Source organism: Garra rufa, chromosome 23 (assembly GCF_049309525.1).
Source record: "Garra rufa chromosome 23, GarRuf1.0, whole genome shotgun sequence".
NCBI lineage: Eukaryota > Metazoa > Chordata > Actinopteri > Cypriniformes > Cyprinidae > Garra > Garra rufa.
Window position 1 is genome coordinate 36,272,330 of NC_133383.1, and position 19,234 is coordinate 36,291,563.

General features: G+C 34.0%; 1 protein-coding gene across 1 annotated transcript in view; it reads left to right on the plus strand.

Moving 5' to 3' along the window:
• itga1 (integrin, alpha 1) overlaps positions 1-19,234 on the plus strand; it is a 77,275-nt gene that overhangs the window by 40,894 nt on the left and 17,147 nt on the right. Inside the window, exons 8-18 of the mRNA XM_073829792.1 lie at positions 44-194; positions 286-460; positions 3,086-3,159; positions 6,615-6,759; positions 8,602-8,744; positions 11,080-11,223; positions 13,706-13,966; positions 15,251-15,381; positions 16,019-16,182; positions 16,264-16,400; positions 18,807-18,917. Coding sequence (XP_073685893.1) covers positions 44-194; positions 286-460; positions 3,086-3,159; positions 6,615-6,759; positions 8,602-8,744; positions 11,080-11,223; positions 13,706-13,966; positions 15,251-15,381; positions 16,019-16,182; positions 16,264-16,400; positions 18,807-18,917 — 1,636 coding nt within the window. The remainder of the gene's footprint in view (positions 1-43; positions 195-285; positions 461-3,085; positions 3,160-6,614; positions 6,760-8,601; positions 8,745-11,079; positions 11,224-13,705; positions 13,967-15,250; positions 15,382-16,018; positions 16,183-16,263; positions 16,401-18,806; positions 18,918-19,234) is intronic.

Consider the following 19,234-nt stretch of genomic DNA (forward strand, 5'->3'; position numbering starts at 1 on the left):
CTTTGTACAGATTCTTGACCCAAATGTTGTTTATTTTCTAAAGGAAAGAGGCCTTTACAGTGGAGCGAGGAGCAAGACCAGGGGTCAAAAAAGTCATGGTGATTGTCACTGATGGCGAGTCACATGACCACTTTAATTTGAAAAATGTCACTGATGAGTGTGAAAAAGATGGGATTGAGCGATTCGCTGTTGCTGTAAGTATATTCATCCATTAAAACTGTGGTGCATGGATTCAGTAGTTTCAGTAGATTTTTAACATGCCACATGTAATTTTGTCTTTTGTAGGTCCTTGGCGACTACAATCGACAGAATAAAAGCATTGAAGAAATAAAGAAGTTCATTGATGAAATTGAATTCATTGCTAGCGATCAAAAAAGCGATCATTTCTTCAATGTGTCGGATGAATTGGCATTGGTGACCATCGTGGATGCCTTAGGAAGCAAGATCTTTGCTTTAGAGGGTAACATACTTAATATAACACAACAGAAATGTTTAGAAGCATTAAAGGAGTAGTTCACCTTCAGAACAAAAATTTACAGATAATGTACTCACCCCCTTGTCATCCAAGATGTTCATGTCTTTCTTTCTTCTGTCATAAAGAAATTGTGTTTTTTGAGGAAACATTTCAGATGGTCACTTCTATGGTGCCCCCGAGTTTGAACTTCCAAAATGCAGTTTAAAGGAACCATATGTAAGAAATTTATGTCAGTTAATCATAAAATGGCCCTGAAATGTCACTAGACATTAAGAAATCATGTTCATTTCAAATACTTATATCACTGACAACAGTGGTCTGGCCAGGATATTGTCCTTTAAAAGTGAGAGTTGCAGCCCTCAACTGATGTTATTGTTGTCGTTTTGTGTTTTGGTCTGAGGCTCCACCCTCCAGCTATCTACCAATCACGAAGTCAGTAGAGTTTCGTGAGACGGGTTGCCAGCTCTGTTACAGCTGCGGCTATACTAACGTGTCGGATTAAACATATATAACGTTACGAAACGAAAAAGACCTCGTTTTGAAACCGAAATACGTCGTGACAAAGTCCGAAATAAAACAAGGATTGGTATAGGATATGCCTTTGAAAGATGGAGACGGCTGAAAACGGAGAAGAATTTGAAGAAAGACGCTTTCGTTGGTAATTTTTTCCTGAACAGGTAAGATTCATCTATGTTTGGCTAACTTTGCTTCAGTACTCAGTGGATTTTCCGCGGTCGGCCATGCTAAATGCGTTCATAAAAAGCTTTATATCGCACCACTAGCAGGGTTGGAAAACAACCTATGTTCCGACTGAAATGTGGTATTACAGTACATCTTTGCGAAATATTTGGCTAATCGCCATCTGTAAATTTTTGCGATACATAATTACTTCGCAAAACATCTCTTGTGAAGCATAAACATAATTAACAGAAGAAAAACAAATTACTGTGTGTCACTTGCCGTTGGAAGCTCCTTATTGCAGCCTACTCCTGCAGCTTAGCTGGCAACCTCGAGTCAGGGGGGAGCGGGAGGGGATACACCATTCTACAGTATTTTGAATGTGATTGCAGTACCAGTTTTGGCCACAATCCTACATACGGTTCCTTTAAATGCAGCTTCAAAGGGCTCTAATTGATCCCAGCTGAGAAAGGAGGGTCTTATCTAGCAAAACGATCGGTTATTTTCTAAAAACATTTACAACTTATATACTTTTTAATCTCACTGCAGTTTCCAACAGAAATGAACACTAGAGGTGTTAAAACAGAGAGCACTTGTAATTGTTTTCGTACACTGTTATGATAACGGCTCCATATGTTTCGCATTCCGGATGTAACATGCTTGCTCGGTAGGTACGGAAATGGACTTAGGATGTGGAATCCTTGGGTACAAATCCTAAATCCAAAAGCTAAAAAAATTAGAGATTTAAAAACAAGCTAAAGCGGCATGTTTGCATACGTGTTTTTACATCCCATTTGCTTTTGTTCGTACTATTGGGTAGGTTTAGATGTAGTGCAGATGGTATGTTATTTAAAAACGTCATGGAGCATTAGAGTTATAGCACCACTCAACACACATTTCAAGTCAGAACTGCAGTGATATGTACAAAACCAAAGTCACATAAAATGTACCATGTGTACGTTCATCTGTTCCGTGAAAAAGACACTCTTTTAGCGCCACTCAATGTACATTTCACATCAAATATCTCACGTACATGGCGGTATTTGTTTGACATCTTGCGAAAAAGTTCAAACAGGTACATTTTCACATGGCAGATGATAAAAAATGATCAGACAATAAAAAATTAAAGTTCACCTAAAAATGAGAATTCGCTGTCAATTTACTTATCATCTAGGTATGTTTGTTTTCTTCATGGAAACAGATTTGGAGAAATTTAGCATCGCTTGCTCACCAATGGATCCTCTGCAGTGAATGGGTGCCGTCAGAATGAGAAGGCAAACAGCTGATAAAAACATCACGATAATCCGCAAGTGATCCACACCACTCCAGTCTTTCAATTAATGTTTTGTGAAGTGAAAAGTTGCATGTGTGTAAGAAACAAATCTATCAATAAGACGTTTTTAACCTCAAACTGTTGCTTCCGGGCAAATACGAGTACTCTATTCATAATATTGCTATCTCTAGTGAAAAACTCGTCTCATCTGAATCAGGATAGAAATGTTAAAACCAAAAATGGTCTAAAACATTTATAAACCAATATATGGGTGGATTTTGATGCAAGAGGACAAGAGGGGATGGACTTTTTTACTGGAAGTGATAGTTTAATAATAGAAAATCATCTTAATGATGGATTTGTTTCTTAGACACACGCAACTTCTCTTCTCTTTTTATTAGCTGTTTGGACTCTGATTCTGACAGCACCCATTTACTGCAGAGGATCCATTGGTTATGCTGAATTTCTTCAAATCTGTTCTGATGAAGAAACAAACTCATCTACATCTTGGATGGCCTGAGGAGTAATGTTTACATTTTTCATTTTGGGTGAATGATTCCTTTAAAGTAAGGATGCAAATATGTAATTAATATTTAAAATGTTAAATGTTAACCAGGGCATTTTTTTTTTTCCAAAAAACCTGTGCCTTTGTCTAACAGCCACGACTGAGAAACACACCTCCTCCTTCGAGATGGAAATGTCTCAGTCGGGATTCAGCGCTCACACGTCTAAAGTAAGTCTCTTGTCAGTCTGCTGTCTTGACTATTGTAATATATATCAGATAAGATGAGATTCTGAGCTGGTCCTGTTGTCTGCTTTACTTCATTTTGACATCCTGCTGCTGGTGTGTCACGCGTAACTACAGAGGAAACGTGCAAACGCTTCAGTGTTTGCTTATGAATCACAGAAGGAAGTACTCTGAGTCTGTCAGTGTGCCACATCCTTTCTCAATTTGACAGAGACAGCAGTGTTATTTCACTAGCAAATTTTTTTTGCATCGCTGGGTAGTCTGTAAACATGTTGGACCTTCCAGTAAGAATGGCACAGATGGAGTTTGGGGTGTGGCACTTATAGAAGTAAATGGAGCCAGGTTTTGGAGAACTTTAAAGGGATAGTTTACCCAAAAATGAAAATTATCCCATGATTTACTCACCCTTAAGGCATTCTAGGTGTATATGACCTTTTTCTTTCAGTCGAATCCAATCGGAGTTATAATAAAATTTGTTCCAATCTTTATAATGGCAGTGGGCAGCTGTTCTGTTCAGCAGTCCAAAAGAAGTCCAATAAAGTGCATCCATCCATAATAAAAAAGTGCTCCTCACGGCTCCGGTGGGTAAATAAAAGCCTCATGTAGCAAATTGATGTGTTTGTGTAATAATCACTTTTCTCTGGTTTACGCTAACTCGTACATGCAAGCCATCCTGGGCGGACATCGGTGTTGCGCATGTGCCACTCAGAAGTGACAAACGCAAACATGCAGTGAAGAGAGGTAAACAAACAACAATCACGTAGTAGAATGATGGAGGATTTCAATATAGGCTAAGGGGAGACTGTTTTTTTCTTTGATAAAGTAAGAAAACATTACTTCCTTTGCTCCTGTAAACAAACATTGGTTTGTGCGAGACTCACCAGCGCAACGCCGACGTCCTACATCACATGGCCAGAACGGCTTACATGTATGATAGTTGCCACAAGCTAGAGAAAAGTGATTATTGCTTTTTAAATATGAATATTTTTCTTACAAAAACACATCAATTCGTTACAAGAAACCTTTATTCACCCCCGCGGAGCCGTGTGAGGCACTTTTTTTTATGGATGGATGCACTTTATTGGAATTTTTTTTGGACTGTTCACAAGAAACACCTGTCCATTGCCATAATAGAGCTTGGAAGTGCCAGGATAATTTTCTAATATAACTCTGATTGTATTCATCTGAAAGAAGGAAGTCATATACACATAGGATGCCTTGAGGGTGAGTAAATAATGGGCTAATTTTCATTTTGGGTGAACTAACCCTTGAAGTCTCCTAAAGAAACACAATGATATTATTTGATGAACAGATTTTATTTAGGTCTTTCATTCACATATAAATAAGCAATATCACACGAGTATACATGAGATATGGCTGTATGTCGGCACTGCTGTGATTCGGCTGTAAGTAATCACAGTGTGCCGATATACAGCCATATCTCACATCTACTCGTGTGATATTGCATTTATACAACAGTTCGACAGCACGGGTGTGTAAATACATAAAATAACAGCAGAGTGTCTTTAAAAGCCCTCTTTTGTGCAGAACTACTTTCTTAACAGCTGAGCCCAAGCCTCCGTTACTAATTCCAAAATGTCACTTTAGAACTAGTAACGAACAAGTTGAGTTGCTTCATTGAAAAGCTTATTGTATTACTGCAAGCTCACTGTATTATGTGTAGTAGAGTATTATGAGAGAGAGGACTAGGCAGGGGTGATTACCTGCATCTGATACAGCATTCATTCTCCAGCTCAAAAAAGAAACGTTAGTTTAAATGTCTGTTGAGGAAAGCGTTATCTTTGTCGTAACATTATTAGTCTTTCATCTGTGATTTCCGATGACAGCGCTGCTCACCGTATTTGTTAGCTGCGTCAAGCTGTTGTTGAAACTAAAAATAACTTTAGTTTCTAATGGCATTTATTTTTCAGTATAAAAGTCTTTACTGCCAACAGTAACAGTCTCTTTTCGCCATCTAATGGCAGAACAATGTAACTAAAATCACCATTACGAACATGAACACAAACACCTTTTCTCAATACTAAACACTTTTAAATACTATTGTTATTTATATTTTAAATACAGTGTTAAATACTACTATTTTATATAAAACATAATTTATTGAATAATAATATATAATAAACAACAACAGCCATCATAAAATTTGCTAGGCAATTCAGTCAAATGTACACAGGCAGCGCTCTGACATACAGCAATACATTTACATAAACATGATGAGATTTTGCCAAAACTATCTTCTCTGGAACAATAGTTTAATGAGATCAAAGACTACTCGTTAGATTTACCTTAAACAACTTATGTCTCATGTTTAATGGCGCTACTGTACAAGTCGATGTGCGGCTCAAGAAGCTAGAAATGCTGCACGTCAATTTTTGAAGTTAACGGGGAGACAAATCTAGTTCACAACAATAAAATAAAAGTCTATTTAACGGCACCTTTCCCATTTTTTCTTGTTGTTATGGAAACGAAAGGTCTAGCTACTCGCTTGTCATTGGTCAGCTGTCAAAAAAGCGCTTGACGTAGGACGTTTACTTTAGAAAAATTCAACTTTTTTCAACCTAAAAAGACGCTCTGAGCTGCAGAAAAAGACGCTGGCGGTGGCGTTTAAAAAAAACGCTTAGGGCTTTTTTGAAAAGACGGTTTACTGCATAGGGTTATAATATAAAACAGACGCTGGCAGTTATAAAAAAGACGTGTGTGAACACGGCCTTAGATAGTGTTCTAAGTAGTTTAGAACTCAATTTCTGCCTACGTCATCCGGTATAATTGAAACGATTGGCTATGAGCTACGCACAGGCGCATTTGATAGACATTTATAGCGCCCAATAAATGGCTCTGGGCATTCGTAAACCACGCCTCAAATACGAGAAAATGAACATGTGGTTCCCAAACCACGAATCATGACGTTGTCATGACGTGGTTTGGCGTTAGCCAGGCTACTGCTCTCGGGCATAGTCATAATTTCTGAACTGTTTCTGCCGATCTGGAGCTCACATGTCCGAAAACGTTGACACAAATTTTTAAATAGACGCTATCTTTATTGACAAACTGCATGTTTAAACTGTAAACAAGTACATTTTCACCTGAAAACCTCTTAAAACTACATTCTGTGACACAAAAACAGTATTATTTATAAAATTACAGTTGATTTGGCGTCCGCCATGACACTCACTGTAAGAAGTACTGCAAGCGGAGTGATACGATTACAAACTGTGAAACAGCTGTTGGAGTTCTGATATCTCTCTAATATCGCATTTTTATCAGCCAGTCAGATTCGAGGACCAGAAAGAACTGTTGTATAAACAGTTTTAAAGCACGTACATAGATCTCATCAAATATGGTAAACAAAATGTCAACTGTGCTTGATTGACATGCATACTAAACCTGGACTATTCCTTTAATATATGTCTTTCTGACAGGCAGGTGTGATGCTGGGAGCCGTGGGCGCTTTCGACTGGAATGGGACTGTAGTGATGCAAGAAGGGCAAGAGTTTGTTGTTCCCAAAAAAAACACCTTCCATGACCCGTCAGTGCAGAGATACGAAGGCACGGCAGGATATGTAGGTAAGGATGGTAATCTCTTTTAATTGTCTAAGTTGAAAGGAAATGATGCAGGGCGGATGATGGATTTGGCAAATGTTGTGAATCCGTTTTGAATGTCCACAAATCACTGATTTGGAGTTTGTGTCCAATCCATGGCACCAAAAGCTTTAGTTTTGTTGCTAACAGCTTTAGTAACTAGCTATACCTCTAACTTCACACCTAGTTAAAGCCTACACTTTAAAAAAAAGATTTGTTTCAAAAAGTTGTTTCAGCTTAAAATAATTTGTAACCCCGCTGACTTAATTTTTAAGTAAAAAGTTACCTAATGTTAATTTAAGTGACAACTGGAATATTTTTGTTGACTAAACTAAAAAGTCAGCGAGGTAACAAATTATTTAGAGTTGAAACAACTTTTTGAAACAAATCTTTTTTACAGTGTAGAAGCCTAGAAAGCAGTGTTGCCAAGTCTGCGGTTTTCCCGCGGAATTGTGCTAATTTAACACTGTTGCAGTGAGTTGTTTTTCAAAACATGGCAACCCTGCTAGAAAGGCGATAAGCCAAAGCCTTGAATAATTGTACACTACCAGTCAAAGGTTTTTGAACTACAAGCTGGTTGTTTTTTAAAGAAGTCTCTTTTGCTCACCAAGCCTGAATTTATTTGAAGTACAACAAAAACAGTAAAATATTTTTACTATTTAAATAAACAGGTTTCTATTTGAATATATTTTAAAATGTAATTTATTCCTGTGATTTCAAAGCTGCATTTTTAGCATCATTACTCCAGTCACATGATCCTTCAGAAATCATTCGAATATTCTGAAAAACATGTATTATTATTATGTTAAAAACAGCAAGATAGAATAGTAGAGTAGAATTTTTCAGGTTTCTTTAACGAATAGAAAGTTCAGAAGAACAGCATTTATCTGAAATAGAAATCTATTGTAACATTATAAATTTCTTAATCATCACTTTTGATAAATTTAAAGCATCCTCGCTAAATAAAAGTATTAATTTCTATAATTTCATTCCCAAACAAATGGTATAAGTTTGCAAAAGCTTTTTATTTCAGATAAATGTTGATCTTTAGATCATACAATTCATCCAAGAATCATAAAAAAACATATCTACTGTTATAAATGTTGATAACTATAATATGTTTCTATAAATTACTTTTTAAATATATATTCAAATAGAAAATAAAAAAGTCATTTTAAATAGTAAAAAATATTTCAAAATTGTACTGTTTTTGCTGTACTTTGGATCAAACAAATGCAGGCTTGGTGAGCAGAAGAAACTTCTTTAAAAAACTTAAAAAATGTTACTGTTCAAATACTTTTGACTGGTAGTTCTTCTTCTTGGGTACCAAATAATCAACAATACAAAGTTGTATATACATAGCAGGAATTTTGTATTTGTCATAATATTCTCGTTAGAGAGACAAAGAAGCTTACAACAGGACAGTATGGTGCTAGTAGTCTAAACACATTGTCACGATCTTCTGCCGTCCCATAAACACTCACACGCCAAGTGCAAGCCCTCTCAGTCTCTGCACATCCCCTTTTAAGGATGTTGCTCCCGAATGAAACAAAAGCAGTTAGTTAAAATGTCTCTGCCTGATACGTGTTTAGAGAACGAGCTGCGCGGAAGCACCGTTTAACAAATGCTTGTTTGAGAAAAAGATTTATAATCAGTCAAGCTGGTTTATTCTAGCATTATTCCCAACAATGTCTGTGTCTGCTGTAATGAAACCGTTTATGATTTGGGCCCCAGCTGTTTGGTAATGAGTGTGCAGACTGCTGTAAGTAGCTGTGAGGTTGGGTTAGTTGTGTGGTGGTAAAGGATGCAGTGTGGTTTTGCTTGTAGGTTATGATGTGCAGTCTGCAGACACACCCAACGGGGTGCTGTACATCACAGGTGCACCGCGGTTTAACCACAGCGGCCGAGTAACGGTTTACCGCTTTGATGGAGAAAATGTCACCATAACACAGACGCTGAAAGGAGAGCAGGTAGCTTCAAAAACACAACTTCATGCAATTTGGGGTGGATCTGGCAAATTCAATACAAACTAAAATAGAAATGAAAATTGTATTTTATAATTTATTATATAAAATTAAATTTGATTCATAATATTCATAAAAATATATAAATAGAAACAATTTTATAAATAAATATATAGAAAATAAATGTTTAAATATGTTTAGAAATATGTTTAGATCACATTTTACCTCCCAATCAAAATCAAAATAAATCATAATATATAAAAACATTATATTCTATAATAAATATATGGATTATAATAATCTATTAATCTGTTAATAAATTAATTAATAAATTAATTAATACATTTTACAAACAAATTCAGATGACATTTCACTCAAAAAAAATTCTATAAAGAAATTCTATTTTAAAATGTTATTTATATAAAATTAATTTTAAAACATGACCACAAAACCACAAAATCTTTGAATTTTAAATAAATTAAAAAAAATAATAATTTTAAAATATTTTCAAAAATATGTACATATTGCTTTTTAACCTCAAAAAAGAGAAAAAAATCATATTATATTGTGCATATAAATTTATATAAAATGAATTACATAGAATTAATATTCAGTGTATGAATACATATTTATAGTATTTATAGATATTCTATTAATAAATTAAAAATGAATTTGATAATGAACTCCAAACTCAAAAGAAACTAAAGAAATTATATACAGAATTATATTTTTATAAATAAATATTTGAATTTTAAAACATGTTCAAGAAAAAAAAAGTTAAAATAAAAATAAAATGATATCAATGCAATATTATATACATAACAACTGAAATAATATTTTTTATATAAATAATATATAATATATATAATATGTTTTAGAAATTATAAAATACATTTTAAAATGTTCAGATAAATAAATACATATAATATTAGGAAATACAATTTTATAAACAAATATATAGAAAATTCTTTTTTAAATATGTTCAGAAATATGTTTAGACCACATTTCATCTAAAAATCTGAATTAAATCATTATATCGTAATAAAAATATTTGATACTATATATAAATACATATAAAATCAATTATGTGTTATTATATTCTATATGTGAATAAATATTTATAAAATGGATATATTAATAAACTATTAATATGTCAATAAATTAATAATGAATTTCAAAACAAGTTCAGATGACATTTCTCTCCAAAATGAGAAAAGAAAAGAAAAATGTAATTATATAAAAAAAACGAAAAAATATCTATAAAGAATTTAATTTTTATAAATATATATGAATTTTAAAACATGTTCAAGAAAAAATAAATTATATAAATTCAATATTATATACATAACAAATTGTATATAATAATAATATTGTAATAGAAATAATATATTTTATAAAATGCTTTCTAAATTATTGTATAAATTACAAATTATATATATATATAGGGAACAATATGAGGAAATACAATTTTATAAATAAATATATAGAAAATATATTTTTTAATATGTTCAGAAATATGTTTAGATCACATTTTACCTCAAAATAAAAAATAAATCATAATATATAAAAATATTACATTATTATTATATAGAATGATATTCTATGTGTGAATAAATATTTATAATTGGAGAATATATATATATATATATATATATATATATATATATATATATATATATATATATATATATATATATAAATTTAATTTATTATATAATCTATATCCATATATATATATATATATATATATATATAATATATATATATATATATATTATCCATTTATAAATACTTATTCACACATAGAATAGCATTCTATTTAATTCATTACATATATATATATATATATATATATATATATTCAGATGTTTTAATGAACCAAAAGAAATGTAATCATATAAAGCAATTCTGTATGTACCTCATTTTACCACAAAATCAAAAGAAAAAAAATCTAAATTAGACATTATATTCTAATAAATAAAGAAATGTATATAAAATACATTTTAAGAAACCTTTTTTTGTGACAATATATATATTTTATGGCAAAGTCCACTGTAACATCATTACTGTAATTTATACTTTTGAGAGTTTTTTCATTCCAATGATTTTTAACAGATTTACATTACTGCAATATAAAAAAAAATACTATATCAGAGTAAAAAAATACTTTTAATGTAAACGTTTTTGAACAGTGTAAATTAACATCAATACTGCTATAACCTATTAAGAAATAATATATGCATATAAGTGAATTGGAGATGTTTTATCATGGGATTTGTGCATGTTTCCATTGAAGTGTCATTCTCAGTGTTATTTATTAGCTGTGTCATGTTCTTCTTAGATCGGCTCTTATTTCGGCAGCGTTCTCCAGACGCATGACATCGACCGTGACAGTTACACTGACATCCTTCTGGTAGGAGCTCCCATGTATATGGGTCCAGAGAGGGACGAACAAGGTCAAGTCTACATCTACAAACTCAATGAGGTGTGTATGTGTGTTTAATCTGTGTGTGATATGCCTCATTCCACATACTGAAAACACGTGTAGGGGAGTATAGCACCTTCCACGCTGAGAGCATGTGGGAGCAGTAAATCTGGACCTGTCCTCAGGGAGTGTGTGTTGTGTTGGTGTTCAGCCTGAGATAAGTGCTCCCAGAGCAGAAGAACGGTTGGAATGAGAGCGCGGCTAGGCGTTTGGCATCATGGGAATGGAAATCTAATGAAACTGTAATATCTCCAGCAAAATACCAGCCTCTGTGGAGCACCTGCTCTCAATAGCTTCCAAATAGTGGCTTAAATGGAGCAATTTCCATCGGTTTTGAGGTTTTGTCCATTAGTCAGAGTTTCTTCGTGAAGAATTTGTGCTTACAAGGCAGCATTGTATTGATTGCGTATATTGTTCGTGATTTTCAAATCAAATCACTTAACGTTCAGATTTCTTTCAATTTCTAGGCATAGATTCAACCCTTAAAAGCTCTTTAATACCTTTGACCTTCTTACAGTGTTTAGCAAGAAGACCTAACCAATGTTCAAGAAGTCTAAGCAACAATGATAAAATTTGCATGCCAAATTACAATTGGTCTTGTTTATTTGCATATTGATTTGTGAAAGTGTGATTAGCTTTTCTTTCCAGTTTAACATGGAAGCCAGATTTCGCCACTGAATAATAAAAAAAAAAAAAAGCTATTTGCTAATTTTTGTCTTACAATTCTGACCTTCTTTTCTCGCAATTGCGAGTTATAAAAGTCAAATTCTGAGGGGGACAAAAGACTAATATGTTCTCAGAATTGTGAGATTGAGCCATATAAACTCAAAATAGCAAGAGAAAAAAATCAAGATTTTAAATGTACATCTCGCAGTTTTTTCGCGATACTGACATAGCTCGCGACTGTGAGTTTCTATCTTGCGATTCTGAGAAAAAAAGGTCAGTTGTGAGGAAAAAGTCAGAATTGCACAATATAAATGCGGAATTGCACGAAAAAAGTCAGAATTGTGAGCTTATATCTCGCAGTTCTGAGTTATTTCTCACAATTGAGTTTATCACACAATACTGAGTTTAAAACTCGAAACTGTGAGTTTATATCTCACAATTCTGAGTTTTTCCCGCAATTGCGAGTTTATATCCCACAATACTGACTTATAACTCGCAATTGTACATTTATATCTCACAATTCTGAGAAAAAAGTCAATTGCGAGAAAAAGTCAGAATTGCACAATATGAACTCTGAATTGAGTTTATATCGCACAATACTTCATAATTCACAACTGTGAAAAACTCAATTCTGAGAATAAAAGTCAGGTGTGAGAAAAAGTCAGAATTGTGCAATATAAACTTGGAATTACGAGAAAAAAAAGTCAGCATTGTGAGTTTATATCTCACAATTCTAACATTCCCTTTCAAAATTGTAAGTTTACATCTCGCAATTCCAAAAAGAAAAATTCCAGAACGTTTTTTCTCACAACTGTGAGTTTTTCATCTTGTAATTTTGACTTTATTACTTGAAATTTCAAGTTTATATCTCACAGTTCTGAGAAAAAACGTTGCGAGAAAAATATAATTTTTTTTTTTTTTTATTAAAAAAAAAGTCTGAATTGTGAGTTAACATCTCACAATACGGAGTTTTTTCTTGCAATTGCAAGTTTATTTTGCATAATACTGAGTTTATAACTTGCAACTCTGAGTTTATATCTCACAATACAGAGTTTTTCTTACAATTGTTTGTTTATATCACACAACACTGACTTTTAACTCACAACTCGCAATTCTGAGAAAAAGTCAGAATTGCCCAATTAATTGCCCTGGACTTTATTACTCAAAATTGTGAGTTTATATCTTGTTATATTTTGACTTTATAACTCACAATTGGGGAACGGAACAACTCTGCAAAATATAGCCGAAAATCGAGTCATTTCAATTTAAATCTGTAAAAGGAGTTTGATTGACAGGTTTGATTTGATTGATCTGACCAATCATAACACAGAATTTTATGTGTTTGAATCAAGATACCTTTTGATATGGATTCATGTTTATTTTGTGCTATAACTAGTAATAAGGAACAGAAGATCGGTTCACATGCTGCTTGAACTGAGACACTACAGCTTTTTTTAATTTGAAAGCTGAGACTTCATTTCATACCAAAAGTCATCTGCTCAGTCTCATCTGTCCGTACGTTGACAGTGTCCTCTGAGAGCACCATGGCTTGTTGGATGTAGTAACAATACTGAAGGGGGAAAGGTCTTTATGAAGGACCAATTGGGAGTTTTGCATGAGGTGATAAAGTTGAACACACTGGCTGAAGTTTTATCAAGCATTCTAATTGTCTGCATAACTATGAAAGGAAGCTTAGATAATGACTGGCTGGGTTCGGACATTTTTTTACCCATATCCCATATCAACCACTAGGCTGTAAGTCACATTGAGATCTGTGCTCTTAGGCATTTACACTGTGTGTGATTATTTTCCTCAGGATGGGCTGTTTGAACACGAGATGACACTGAAGCCGGTAAATCAGACCTGTTGTACGGCTCACTCCCACAGCAACTGTAAGAGCGTCAGTAAGAACGAGCCCTGCGGCGCACGCTTCGGCACTGCCATCGCTGCTGTTCCTGACCTCAACCTGGATGGCTTCAATGACATAGTGATCGGATCACCTCTGGAGAACGACCACAGAGGGGCAGTGTATATTTACCACGGCTCTCAGAAATCCATAAAGGAGAAGTATGTACAGGTAAAGAGTCTTCCAAGGATAGCATCAAGTGGATTTCAACATTTTTGAGGCCAAAGATACCTTGGTGGGTAGAAAGGACCTCTGTATAAAACATCTGCATTTTAACATGCTTATTAATAGTTAGTAAGGTTAAGGTATGGGTCAGATTAAGGGATCTAAAATATGATCGTGCAAAATAGGTATTAATATGTGGTTTATAAGTATTAATAAACAGCCAATATTATAGTAATATGCAAGCAACTAGTTAATGGTGTGAATTGGTCCCCAAACTAAAGTGTTACAACAACAACAGCAACAACAACACAATTTAATTACTTCATTACATTACTTTGTTACTTCATTTTACTAAATTGTGTGCACAAAAGAAGAATTTGTTCCCTTGTTTTACTAAATCATGCACACATCATAATTTGTTCCGTCGTTACTAAATCATGTGCACAACATAATTTGTTACTTCATTTTACTAAATCATGCACATAAAATAATAATTTGCTCCTATGTTTTACTAAATCATGCACATAAAATAATAATTTGCTCCTATGTTTTACTAAATCATGCACATAAAATAGTAATTTGCTCCTATGTTTTACTAAATCATGTGCACAACATAATTTATTTCATTTTACTAAATTGTGTGCACAAAATAATAATTTGCTCCCTTGTTTTACTAAATCGTGTGCACAAAATAATAATTAATTCCCTCATTTTACTAATTCGTTATTTAATGTTAACAAATTGTGTGCACAAAAAATAAGTGTTCCCTCATTTTACTAAACCATGCACAAAACATAATTTGTTCCCTACTAAATCATGTGCATGACATACACTCTTAAAAATAAAGGTGCTTTGAAATTTTCTTCACATCGATGCCGCAGAAGAAGCATTTTTGGTTCCACAAAGAACCATTCAGTCAAAGGTTCTTTAAAGAACCATCTCTTTCTTAATTTTTTAATTTTAAGAACCAGCTCTTGCAACAAAGAACCTTTGGTGAAACAGAAAGGTTCTTCAGATGTTAAAGGTTTTTTATGGAACCATTTAGACAAACCGATTTATGCACAATTTGCTATGTTTTTCCTGCATGTCATGTGTGAGGCTCCATATATTAATGTAAACTTCCGAAGTTACATTGCATTTTTTTTAATACATACTGTAATTTTTATACTTTTTAAACCAAATCAGACAATAAATTACAGGACCTCCTGCAGTGTTACACCCTTTTCTACATTCACAAGCACCTACAGGAATTAGCCATGTTATATATGATCTGTATATGTCTGTGTTCAGCGCATCGCTGCTGGAGGAGACGGAGAGAGCATGAAGTTCTTTGGCCAATCAATTCACGGCATCATGGATCTGAACGACGACGGCATCATTGACGTCACTATCGGAGGAATAGGAGGGGCCGCGCTTTTCTGGTGAACTTTTATTGAATTCATTCCTCTCATTCTATCCTGTAGTACAACATTTTTACATTCCCACTAATGTCCGGGGCTAAAATAAAATCATGGGTATGTAACTTGAACCCACTACCCTCTGGACGTCCAGCTTCCTCGTTCCCACCCGCAGCAGCTGTCTCAAATTTGGACCTCAGCCTAAACATCCCACATCGCAGAGGCTTGTCCGTCAGGGGTTACGTCCCTCCGCTACGACCCATTTCTGCTGGCCTCTGAAACTGTGTGAGAGTGCCTCCAACCAAGAAATAAACTCTTGGCAGCATTTCCTCTTTTAGATCCCCCCGTAGAGATCACAGATTCCAGAACGGCCACAAAATGACCCCTAAATGCCGGGATCCTGCGACTGTATGGAGTCTAGTGACCTCTGCCATCTTCACTCCCCAAACTGCACCACCCAGCCTTTTAGGAGCTCTCAATTTGCCTGTATTTGACCACATATTGCGTTCTTGGAAACCATCTGAAGTGTTTAGCTGGACTAAAATCAATCTATGATCTACGAACCAGATGTTGTTGTACAGAACAAAAAAAGACACCTATTCATCCTCCGAACGTGGCTCTGTTGCAGTAAACATCTTGATGTTGAATTTATTTAATCCAGGTCTCGGGATGTCGCAGAGCTTCTTGCTGAGATGACCTTCGACCCTAGCAAGATCAATCTGCAGCAGACGTGTCAGGTTCAAGGGAAAACCACAGTTTGTGTAAAGACCAAAGTGTGCTTTAAATACCGAATCAAGTCTGACAAAGAAACAAACACAGGAACAGGTGAGGCTCTGATGCACTTTCTTTATGTTTGGTCAGTCAAATCTTTCATTTTCAGTTTTTTCAAATGGTGTTCTCCACCAGGCATCAGGTACAGTTTGACTCTGGACTCGTTGAGAGCGATTGCTAGAGGACGGTTTAATGAAACGGACAGCAGGAGACTGCAGAAGAACGTGTCGATCGTAGACAAGTTTTGCAGAGAGCACACCTTCTACACGTCGGCAAGTAAATCATTCTTCTCATATGCAAGTGGGCCACAGAAACTATTGTCACAGGATTGTTAGCTTCTTTGTGTTCAGTATATGATGTTTGTGCACACACACATATAAAGTTTAACGTACGACAGTTAACAGAAACTAGTGGTTTTGGTTTGTAATGTTTTAAATATGGATATTTTTCTTACACAAACCCATCAATTTGCTTCGGGAGGCCTTTATTAACCCAGTGGAGCTGTGTGGAGTACTTTTTATGATGGATGGATGCACTTTATTTTGCTTAAAAATCTCAGTTGCCATTATAAAGCTTGGATGAGCTTATAAAGCTTGGATAACTCCGATTTGTATTCGTCATATGAGAAGAAAGTCATATACACCTAGGATAGCTTGATTTATATATATATATGTGTGTGTGTGTTTTTAATAAGTTTATTATGTTTATCAAGGCTGTATTTATTTGATCAAAAATCCATAAAAAATGTAATATTGAGAAATATTATTTCAATGTAAAATAACCATTTTCCTATGTGAATATATTTTAAAATGTAATTTAAAATATGCATTTTCAGCATCATTACTCAAGTCTTCACTTTTTCGAATTCTTTAATAAATTAAATGTTTAAAAAGTTAAATAAAATGTTTTTTCTTTCTTTCTTTGGAAAGAAATTAATATATTTATTTACCAAGGATGTGTTAAATTGATTTAAAAAAAAAGTGATAGCAAAGACTTATATTGTTAGAAAAGGTTTCTTTTTTGAATAAATGCTGTCCTTTTTTAATTTTTTTATTCATCAAAGGATCCTACAAAAAAGAATCACAGATTGCAAAAAATATGAAGCAGCATAACTGTTTCCAACATTGATAATAAAAATAATAAATTAGTAGTTGGTCAAATGTATTTTTTAATTAATGATTTTGATTATTTTTTATTTTTTTTAAATGGACATTTTTATGGAACAAAAACATGAAAAGACATTTTTTATAGTGTAATTTTTAGAAATAATACATAGAACAAAATAAATATAACCATAATTTTTTTACCTTTTTTTGCTACTGAAAGGTGAGGTATATTTGTTTGCATCTGAATATATATATTCATCACAAAATATATGTAACTCATCACAAAATATTTCAAAAATGTCAAGCATGATATTATAAAGACGACACGTTGTTTGTAAATTAAATAATATTTTTTTAGAATCACAGGTTGCAAAAAATATTAAGCAGCACAACTGTTTCCAACATTGATAATAAAAGTAATAAATCAGTATATTAGAATGATTTCTGAAGAATCATGTGACACTAAAGACTGAAGTAATGATGCTGAAAATTCAGCTTTGCATCACAGGAATATATTACATGTTAAAATACCTTAAAATATAAAACCATTTTTTAAAACTGTAATAATATTTCACAATATTCCTGTTTTTTTTTTCTGTACATTTCATCAAGTAAATGTAGCCTTGATGAGCATAAGAGAATTCTTTAAAAAATCTTAATAATATATATTATATTTTTCAGTAAAGGTTCATCTATTTATAATTTGCCCAATTGACCTTTAAAATATATTTTAAAACTTCTGAACATATTAATACAATTAATTTAAATTCTGTTGGTGAATGTAATGTACGTTGCTTTGGATAAAACTCTCTGCCAAATCTATAAATGTAAAGCAGTAGCTTGTAATGGAGATTGTACACTCCCTCCAGACAGGCTTCTTCAAAACCAATCCCTCCTCTTCTCCGAAACCATTAACAGTATATCTTTCTTGCCTCTGATCTAGATTATGTTACGTTTAACATCTCTCGCATTTAAAACCAGAGGACTTGAGTTTAATAAAAGCCAGAGGTTCTCTGATCAAGGGCCTGAGGCCAGTAAGATCAGCCCAGCCTCCGTTGAGAGACTGCAGCACGTCCTGCTTCACTGCATACTTGCCCTCTGAGATCTAGAGGAAGTGTGCAGTTTCTGAGCAAACTAAATTTGCTTGGAAGAAGCAACGCCCCCTTGTGTCAATGATGGAAAGCTGCAACACTGGCACAATCAATATGAGAATTTGACCTACACTCTTAAAAATAAAGCTTCCAAAAGGGTGTTTTTGCAGTGATGCCATAGATGAGCCATTTTTGGTTTCTAAAAGAACCTTTCAGTGAAAAGTTCTTATCAGAACCATTTCGAAGAACATTTTAAAAATCTAAAGAACCCTTTTTGGACTACAAAGAACCTTTTTTCTGCATTTGAAAGGTTCCATGGATGTTCAAGGTGTTTCATAGAATCATTGATGACAATAAAGAACCTTTATTTTTAAGAGTGTGGATCATACAAACAAATGAATGATACCATTTCTGTAGCTCTTCAGTCTGTTTAGGAGTTGCCAGACAGAAATTTTGCAACATCCTTTATTATCCCCCACAGGATAAGCTGGATTTCAGAGACCCCATTATGGTCACGCTGGAATTCGGTTTAGCGGATGAAGACTCGGGTCCGGTTTTAGACGGGGAATTACCGACGTCACTCAACAAGACCGTAAGATCTCATTCTGTCTTCTTCTATCATAGGCGGAGGTTTATACGTGTGGGTCATGGAGTGTAATGCACTGCCTGTTGCAGTAATAACGCTCATTAAATGAAGGAGTGAATGTGGGTGGCAGCTGTAAGTTGGGCTAATGAAGTCTCTCTAATTTTACAAGCGCTGGGAGACTTTCTCTATGTTGAACTGCTCTCTCTCACGCAGTTAGAAGGAGATTTTAATTAGATGAAACGGGAGTGGACTGGCATAAGAAATGTCAAGACTTTTCCTCATGGGCCAGTCAAGTAGTTGATGAATTGATGAATTGATCTATT